Here is a 10082-nt window from a genome sequence, read left to right as displayed (position 1 = left end):
ACAGTGCAGAGTAGCTACCTAAACTCTGTAAGGGAGATAGAGTATCTCGTCAATAGTTTTACATCCTCATTGAAGACAACTTTGGATGCTGTAGCTCCTCTGAAAAAGAGAGCTTTAAATCAGAAGTGTCTGACTCCGTGGTATAACTCACAAACTCGTAGCTTAAAGCAGATAACCCGTAAGTTGGAGAGGAAATGGCGTCTCACTAATTTAGAAGATCTTCACTTAGCCTGGAAAAAGAGTCTGTTGCTCTATAAAAAAGCCCTCCGTAAAGCTAGGACATCTTTCTACTCATCACTAATTGAAGAAAATAAGAACAACCCCAGGTTTCTTTTCAGCACTGTAGCCAGGCTGACAAAGAGTCAGAGCTCTATTGAGCTGAGTATTCCATTAACTTTAACTAGTAATGACTTCATGACTTTCTTTGCTAACAAAATTTTAACTATTAGAGAAAAAATTACTCATAACCATCCCAAAGACGTATCGTTATCTTTGGCTGCTTTCAGTGATGCCGGTATTTGGTTAGACTCTTTCTCTCCGATTGTTCTGTCTGAGTTATTCTCATTAGTTACTTCATCCAAACCATCAACATGTTTATTAGACCCCATTCCTACCAGGCTGCTCAAGGAAGCCCTACCATTATTTAATGCTTCGATCTTAAATATGATCAATCTATCTTTGTTAGTTGGCTATGTACCACAGGCTTTTAAGGTGGCAGTAATTAAACCATTACTTAAAAAGCCATCACTTGACCCAGCTATCTTAGCTAATTATAGGCCAATCTCCAACCTTCCTTTTCTCTCAAAAATTCTTGAAAGGGTAGTTGTAAAACAGCTAACTGATCATCTGCAGAGGAATGGTCTATTTGAAGAGTTTCAGTCAGGTTTTAGAATTCATCATAGTACAGAAACAGCATTAGTGAAGGTTACAAATGATCTTCTTATGGCCTCGGACAGTGGACTCATCTCTGTGCTTGTTCTGTTAGACCTCAGTGCTGCTTTTGATACTGTTGACCATAAAATTTTATTACAGAGATTAGAGCATGCCATAGGTATTAAAGGCACTGCGCTGCGGTGGTTTGAATCATATTTGTCTAATAGATTACAATTTGTTCATGTAAATGGGGAATCTTCTTCACAGACTAAAGTTAATTATGGAGTTCCACAAGGTTCTGTGCTAGGACCAATTTTATTTACTTTATACATGCTTCCCTTAGGCAGTATTATTAGACGGTATTGCTTAAATTTTCATTGTTACGCAGATGATACCCAGCTTTATCTATCCATGAAGCCAGAGGACACACACCAATTAGCTAAACTGCAGGATTGTCTTACAGACATAAAGACATGGATGACCTCTAATTTCCTGCTTTTAAACTCAGATAAAACTGAAGTTATTGTACTTGGCCCCACAAATCTTAGAAACATGGTGTCTAACCAGATCCTTACTCTGGATGGCATTACCCTGACCTCTAGTAATACTGTGAGAAATCTTGGAGTCATTTTTGATCAGGATATGTCATTCAAAGCGCATATTAAACAAATATGTAGGACTGCTTTTTTGCATTTACGCAATATCTCTAAAATCAGAAAGGTCTTGTCTCAGAGTGATGCTGAAAAACTAATTCATGCATTTATTTCCTCTAGGCTGGACTATTGTAATTCATTATTATCAGGTTGTCCTAAAAGTTCCCTAAAAAGCCTTCAGTTAATTCAAAATGCTGCAGCTAGAGTACTGACGGGGACTAGAAGGAGAGAGCATATCTCACCCATATTGGCCTCTCTTCATTGGCTTCCTGTTAATTCTAGAATAGAATTTAAAATTCTTCTTCTTACTTATAAGGTTTTGAATAATCAGGTCCCATCTTATCTTGGGGACCTCGTGGTGCCATATCGCCCCAATAGAGCGCTTCGCTCTCAGACTGCAGGCTTACTTGTAGTTCCTAGGGTTTGTAAGAGTAGAATGGGAGGCAGAGCCTTCAGCTTTCAGGCTCCTCTCCTGTGGAACCAGCTCCCAATTCAGATCAGGGAGAGAGACACCCTCTCTACTTTTAAGATTAGGCTTAAAACTTTCCTTTTTGCTAAAGCTTATAGTTAGGGCTGGACCATCCCTTAGTTATGCTGCTATAGACGTAGACTGCTGGGGGGTTCCCATGATGCACTGTTTCTTTCTCTTTTTGCTCTGTATGCACCACTCTGCATTTAATCATTAGTGATCGATCTCTGCTCCCCTCCACAGCATGTCTTTTTCTTGGTTCTCTCCCTCAGCCCCAACCAGTCCCAGCAGAAGACTGCCCCTCCCTGAGCCTGGTTCTGCTGGAGGTTTCTTCCTGTTAAAAGGGAGTTTTTCCTTCCCACTGTAGCCAAGTGCTTGCTCACAGGGGGTCGTTTTGACCGTTGGGGTTTTACATAATTATTGTATGGCCTTGCCTTACAATATAAAGCGCCTTGGGGCAACTGTTTGTTGTGATTTGGCGCTATATAAAAAAATTGATTGATTGATTGATTGATTGATGAGAAGACCACACAGGCATTTGCACCACAGGCAGGGGTCATCCAACATTCCTCATGCCCTCAGTGGGCCTGTTGACAATGATGATGTCCATTCCAAATGCAGATTGCAGTGTGTGGCACCAGCTTCTAGCCTGGCATCTCACGATCATTCCGGCACACTGTGGTTTGTAGCCATCAAGCCTGCAATCCTATGCGACACCATCTGTATCTTGGACAGAGCGAAAAAGAGCACACACTAACAGACCCCGAATTTAGATAAAGGCCGAGATCTGTTCCGTTGCTAATAAAAGGACTTTTAAAGGATAGGAAGCATAGTACCAGTATGCCAGTATGCTAGCATTATGAGAGGGAGAATAAATGGGTCTTACGTCTAGACTTGAAAGTCTTTCTACAGAATCTGGCTGTTTTATTTATGTAGGTAGATCATTCCACAAAACAGGTGCATGATAAGAGAAAGCTCTGTGGCCCACAGACTTTTTATTCACCCTAGGCACACAAAGTAGCCCTGCACCCTGAGAACGCAGAGCACATACGTAGGGTAGTCTGTGAATAATTTTATAAGTTAATAGCAGAACCTTAAAATCTGATCTCACAGGGACAGGAAGTCAGTGAAGAGACGCAAAAATGGGTGTAATGTAGTTGAACTTCAGCTTCCAGTCAAGAGTATGACAGCAGCATTTTGAACCAACTGGAGAGCCCTAATGCTGGACTGTGGTACACCAGAAAATAGAGCATTGCAGTAGTCCAGTCGAGAAGAAACAAATGCATAGATCAGGGTCTCTGCATCAGCCATAGACACATCTTCGCTATATTTCTCAGCTCCTCGTAATATCTCTAAAGTGTAGGTCAAAGGACAATGTGGAATCAAAAATCATCCCAAGGTTCCTCACTTTGTCATTGTGAGCCTACGTTAAGTGTTTGCTGGTCAAACTGATGCCGTTGTCTTACTGGACCAAGAACCATCATTTTGGTCTTATCCGAGTTTAAAGTAAGAAATTGTTGGACCTCCAGCTTTTCACTGAAGCAAGGCAATCCTTTTAGGATTTTATGTGTATGGGATTACCAGCAGTTACCGGCAAACAAGACCCAAACAACATATTGACTGGCCTAAAGAGAAATGGTGCAAAATTTTGTGGATTGATTGATATATATATATATATTTTTTAATCTAGGGACCACATACAGTTTGTCAGATGACTTTCCAAAACTGGATTCAAGCCACATTACACTCAAGATAGTGAAGCAACGTTCATGATATGGGCATCTTTCTCCTACTAAGGTGTTGGGCCTATATATTGCATACCAGGGATCACGGCTCAGTGTGAACACATCAAAATACTTTAATAGGTCATGTTGCTTTATGATGAAGAGGAAATTTCCTTTAAATGGGGGTTTCAACAAGACAATGACCCTAAACACACCAGCATTCGAGCAGCATCTTGGTTCAAGACCAACAAGATTAACATTATGGAGCGGCCAATCCCAGGACCTTAATCCAATAGACGTCTGGTGGGGTGACATTAAAAATGCTGTTGAAATGCAGAAGAATTATGGAATGTAGTCAAATCATCCTGGGATAGTATTCCTGTTCACAGGGGGTGCCAGACGTTGGTCGACTCCATGCAACACAGATGTGAAGCTGTTCTTAGAAACAGCGGTTATACAACCAAATATTAGTTCAATCATTCACAGGAAAGCTAAATTTTCAAGCATTTTATATATAGTGAATGTTTGAGTTTGTAAAGAAAAATGCAGACACTGCTTTTTTCTTAAACAGTCTACTATTCCTTTTTCTTCACTTTCTGTAAAGTAAAATCAAATTTTATAAATTGTTCTTCACATTTTGATTTGGAATAGAATGGACAGTGTTCCCAGTGCATTCGTGTGTATGGAAATAAATATTATAAGGATTTTGAGCTTTACTCACTTTTTTAAACACACTGCTGTTATTTTGAACACAACTATGCAAACCCTAATTTACTTTGCATTAAAATTGTGCACCCTGTAAATCATACATTGGAGTTGGACATGCCCCAAATACACTTCTGCCATGCACTTAAGCCTGTGTGCCAAAGATAATCAAGATAGGGCCCAGTGTGTTCTTCCTTCTTCACTGCACATCCTCAATGGATGTGGTAGAAAGGTGTTGAGGATTGGAGGACTTTTCAAAAACATCATCCTCCATAACTTCTTCTATTGGTTTCATCTTCGAGGAAGTCTTTGTATCAGGTGATTTCTCTATAAAGATAAAAAAAAATCAGATTAATATGAAAATATTCTGTAGCAATAAGATTATAAAATGCTGTTTGCAGACCAAGAAAAAACAGAAATTATCACGGCATAAAACAAAGCGTCATGCTTATTCAAACTAATGTGACGTGAATGTTTACAAACAAAATAAATTAAATGTGACAGAGGACTGTTTTGATCCCTGTGCAGCATCAGAGCAGCAAAATCTGCATGTTACACACCATTACTCACAGCACCATCTCTTCACACAGGGGAAGGGGGGGCTTCCACATGCTCAGGAGTGTGACAGCCTCCAGGCCCCCCCAACAACCTTAACTGGAATAAGCAGGTATAGAATAATAATGGTAGTTAAACACCTCTGCAGTGGCAAAGCCCTGGTGGTTGATGAGATCCGTCCAGAAATGCTGAAGGTTCTGGGTGTGGAGGGACAGTCTTGGATGAGACGTCTCTTCAACATTGTGTGGAGGTCTGGGATGGTGCCTAAGGAGTGGCAAACTGGGGTGGTGGTCCCCATATTTAAAAAAACGGGAACAGAGAGTGTGTGCCAATTACAGGGGCATCACACTACTCAGCCTCCCTGGTAAAGTCTACTTCAGAGTCCTGGAAAGGAGGGTTCGGCTGATAGTTGAACCTCTGATTGAAGAGGAACAATGCGGGTTCTGTCCTGGTCGTGGAGCTCTTCACTCTCACATGGATCCTGGAGGAGGCCTGGGAGTATGCCCATCCAGTCTACATGTGTTTTGTGGACTTGGAGAAGGAGTATAATCGGGTACCCCGGGAGATACTGTACTATGGGAAGTGCGGCGGGAGTATGGAGTGAGGGGGTCCCTTCTCAGGGCCAACCAATCTCTGTACTCACAACACAAGAGCCATGTTCAGGTTCTCAGCAATAAGTCGGACTTGTTTCCAGTGGGGGGTTGGCTACTGCCAGGTCTAGGTGGAGCTAGAGGGGACGCTGGGGTGGCACTGGACCCCCTGAAATCTGATTTGACACCCCAGGTGCCAACCCAGATGATTGAGATGTCATGGAACTGCACGTCTGGTTGAAAAAAGCCAGCTGCATTTTGAAACTGGTGACACATGTTGACTGCTAGGTCCCTCCTGTACAGACGTTGGCGCTGTGTAGCACAAAAGTTCTAATGCACCTTAACAGAAAATGAAAAATCTTCGCGCTGAGCAGTGCACGTCGTCCAAACCGTGGACTCCTAATGACATCAAAGTTATATCGGTGAGTAAACGGTCCAGGTTGTTAAAAGAGGCATTTCTCCTTTCTTTAATTCGGGTTGCTTTATATGTAAGTGCTTCTGCAGTGATGTTAGATTAATGAAACTAGTAGACAGCTAGCAGATCGTCCCTTACCAAAAAATAGTACTGATAAGTATATAAAAAGTAAACTGGAAGTATACTTGAAACATACTTGTATGTACTACTTTTTGGTAAGGGGTGCTCTGTTGGCTTTATAAAGTATAACGTGAAGATGCACAGGCTAAATGAAATATAGCTACTTTTTCCTCCTCTGTTCTGTATAAAACCTCTGGACTTCACCACGGTGCTGTTGTGTTGTGAGAGTGGTGACCGAAACATCCATCCATCCATCCATCTTCTACCGCTTAGTCCAATTAAGGGTCGCGGGGGGCTGGAGCCTATCCCAGCAGTCATAGGGCGTGAGGCGGGGTACACCTAGGACAGGACGCCAGTCTGTCGCAGGGCCACAAATAGACAAACAAACAGACACACCCACACGCACACCTAAGGACAATTTTAAAGATTCCAATCCACCTAACCTGCATGTCTTTGGATGTGGGAGGAAACCGGAGCACCTGGAGTAAACCCACGCAAACACGGGGAGAACATGCAAACTCCACACAGAAAGGCCACGGGAACTGAACCCATGACCTTCTCGCTGTGAGGCAACAGTGCTAACCACTAAGCCACCGTGCTGCCCGTGACCGAAACAGTAACACCTTATTTAATGACTGTTTCTCAGCAGTTATGTTCAACAGCACAAAACATCTACAAGTTGGGTCTTTTAGAAGTAAAGACAGTTATTTGAAGAAAGATGACCTAGAAGAATATGTTTAGTTTAACACATCCAATAAGGACTGGAAGTACTTTTTAAATAACCTCTTAATTTTGCTCTCTGACTGACACTAGGACGATGCACTTAAAATACGCCTGCCCCTGGGTGTGACTCAGTTGCTCTCAAAAGTATTGGAAGACTTGGTATTTCACACATTTTAATGCGTTTATGCCATTTAAAAAAAAATAAAAATCTAAAATTAACTTCCTTAAACTCAAACTGAAAGCAAATCTCTACAACTTGATATAAATTAATTAAAAATATAAAAGCCAAGACGATGGGTTGCATAAGTAGTAGAGGTGGGCAGATCGATCCTAATATCGATAATATCAATACCAATGCTGGTATTGATATTGAACGATCCTCATGTAAAAAGATCAACACAAGCTTTTTTCTCTCCCACACACACTGACTGCTGTGCACCCAGATTTATCAAAGTCTACTCTCTGTCTGTAAGAGCAGCGCTGCGCTGTGTCACACAACACAGAGCAGCACACCCTCCCCCCTCTGGTCTTTTGTTGTTGCATGATCACGTGGCTCAGCGGTGCCAGTCAACAGCCATGCAAGTAGGCTCAGCCTGGCCCGCCCACTCAGCACTCTCCTCAAGTCAGCCCTCTACCTCAGGAGATTTTGTTTTCAGTTGTGTTGAGTGATATTTTTTAAACAAATGTTGATTGTGATAAATAAAGTATTTTGTTGTCACGTACAATGTTTGGCGAAATTCTATCCTAAGTCTTTTGGATCCTTTGGATCTATGAAGCTTAAATATGAAAACATATTGGTATCGGTATCGATATCGGTGATACTGGGCCGTATTTACTTGGTATCGGATCAATACTAAAATTCCCAGTATCGCCCACCTCTAATAAGTACGAGGTCTGTTAGAAAAGTATCGTACCTTTTTATTTTTTTCAAAAACTATATGGATTTGATTCATATGTTTTTACGTCAGCCAAGCTTGAACCTTCGTGCGCATGTGTGAGTTTTTCCACGCCTGTCGGTTGCGTCATTCGCCTGTGGGCAGGCTTTGAGTGAGCACTGCTCCACCCCTCTCGTCATTGTTTCATTGCGAGGAAATGGCGGAATGATTTAGGCTTTTTTTCCATCAGAATTTTTTCAGTAACTGTTAGAGACAGGCAGCTGGAAACCATTCGAAAAATTTATCTGGCTTTCGGTGAAAATTTTATGGGCTTCACAGAGAATAAGGAGTGTTACTACAGCTTTAAGGACGGCCCACAATGGCGCACGGCGCGCCGTGCTCCGAGCCGCCATCGAGAGGCAGAAACCACCACATCATTTCTAAACGGATGGCTGTGTGGATCCGGGGCCGTCGTGTGCAATTTCTCTGGCTATCACAAGAGCTGGACATCAGCCATTTTCCAGCAGATTTCACTTTTAACAAGAGATTTTGTCATGGAAAGCCGCGCGGAGGCTTTGCGCGTCACGACCGATTCGCTGATGAAGCGAGACAAAGGAACACCTCCGTTTCGGAGTGTCAGAGGACAAGTTGGGACATTTCCAGCTTTCCACAATTTCTCTTATACTCACTCGACTGGTAAGCACTGAAAGCCGAGATAGGCATGTCCCAACTTGTCCTCTAACACTCCGAAACGGAGGTGTTCCTTTGTCTCGCTTCATCAGCGAATTGGTCGTGATACGCGAAGCCTCCGCGCGGCTTTCCATGACAAAATCTCTTGTTAAAAGTGAAATCTGCTGGAAAATGGCTGATGTCCAGCTCTTGTGATAACCAGAGAAATTGCACACAACGGTCCCGGCTCCACACAGTGATCCGTTTAGAAATGATGTGGTGGTTTGGTTTCTGCCTCTTGATGGCGGCTCGGAGCGCGGCGCGCCGTGCGCCATTGTGGACCGTCCTTAAAGCTGTAGTAACACTCATTCTCTGTGAAGCCCGTAAAATTTTCACCGAAAGCCAGATAAATTTTTCGAATGGTTTCCAGCTGCCTGTCTCTAACAGTTTCTGAAAAAATTCTGATGGAAAAAAAGCCTAAATCATTCCGCCATTTCCTCGCAATGAAACGACGACGAGAGGGGTGGAGCAGTGCTCACTCAAAGCCTGCCCACAGGCGAATGATGCAACCGACAGGCGTGAAAAAACTCACACATGCGCACGAAGGTTCAAGCTTGGCTGACGTAAAAACATATGAATCAAATCCATATAGTTTTTGAAAAAATAAAAAGGTACAATACTTTTCTAACAGACCTCGTAGTTCTATGCTTTGGTATAAAACCTGTAAATAATAATCAGTTTTGGTGCCAGTCTTCTTCAGACAAGTTAGGGGATGGGTACATGAGCATTTCCAAGTCACTGAATATGTCTTGGACTTTATTTACATCAATTATGAAGAAATAAAAAAGTTTCAAATCTAGGCTTGCATCTCAGATGTACTTTCTGGTAACTTTTAGGTGAACATTCAGGTCTTCTTTTTAATTTTCTTTATAATTTAATTTAAAAATCCTCTATACCACTTAATCGGGAAGCCATATTTTATATTTTTTATTAATTTATACGAGGTTGTAGAGATTTGCTTTCAGTTTGAGTTTAAGGAAGATAATTTTAGATATTTTTATTTTTTATATTTTTTGTGTTTCTTGTATTTGAAATGGCATAAACAAATTTAAATGTGTGAAATACCAAGTGTTCCAATACTTTTGGAGGGCACAGTATTCTAAACTTATGATGAGTGCAAAATGAGTGTGATATTATTACTGTTTTGTTTAGGGCCCCTCCAGACATAACATGACTGAAGCAGAATGGCACGTGAAGGAGGAGTCAAATGCCACTCATGGGAAATCAGAGCCGCACTCGAACGCCTCATACAGCAGTTGCACATTAATTTGGGCATGGCACACGCACTCTATATTTGTGTGCCGCTCACGACGGAATCCCATTTGAATGGCAGCGAGATGAGGTCGCAATGGCATCTCGTACACAGGTCGGACATATCGTGCAGTGGCCGAGGAGCAGCATGAAATCATCGTCATGTCGAACTGTGGCCGAATGGCGCGATTGAGGCAGCCTTCACACCAGTGGCCGAATGGCATTAAATGCTGGATGAATGACCATTCGACCCACTGTCGGCCAGAATCGCTTGGAGTCCAGGTGGGCCATTCGTGCTGCCAGCTGACTGACATGGTGATGCGCACACAAGCACGACAGTTATGGGTTTGTCAGGGGACTGTAATTGACATGTCATCGCGTCATAGGCTGGATGATATTC

General features: G+C 42.3%; 1 protein-coding gene across 1 annotated transcript in view; it reads right to left on the bottom strand.

Moving 5' to 3' along the window:
* Window positions 1–4613: 4613 nt before the first annotated feature.
* The window catches only part of LOC117513205 (blood vessel epicardial substance-like), a 31271-nt gene continuing 25802 nt past the window's right edge, over window positions 4614–10082 (bottom strand). Inside the window, exon 6 of the mRNA XM_034173501.1 lies at window positions 4614–4751. Coding sequence (XP_034029392.1) covers window positions 4624–4751 — 128 coding nt within the window. The 3' untranslated portion in view covers window positions 4614–4623. The remainder of the gene's footprint in view (window positions 4752–10082) is intronic.

This window comes from Thalassophryne amazonica, chromosome 7 (genome assembly GCF_902500255.1).
Source record: "Thalassophryne amazonica chromosome 7, fThaAma1.1, whole genome shotgun sequence".
NCBI classification, from domain to species: Eukaryota; Metazoa; Chordata; class Actinopteri; order Batrachoidiformes; family Batrachoididae; genus Thalassophryne; species Thalassophryne amazonica.
This window is presented reverse-complemented; position numbering and strand designations above follow the sequence as displayed.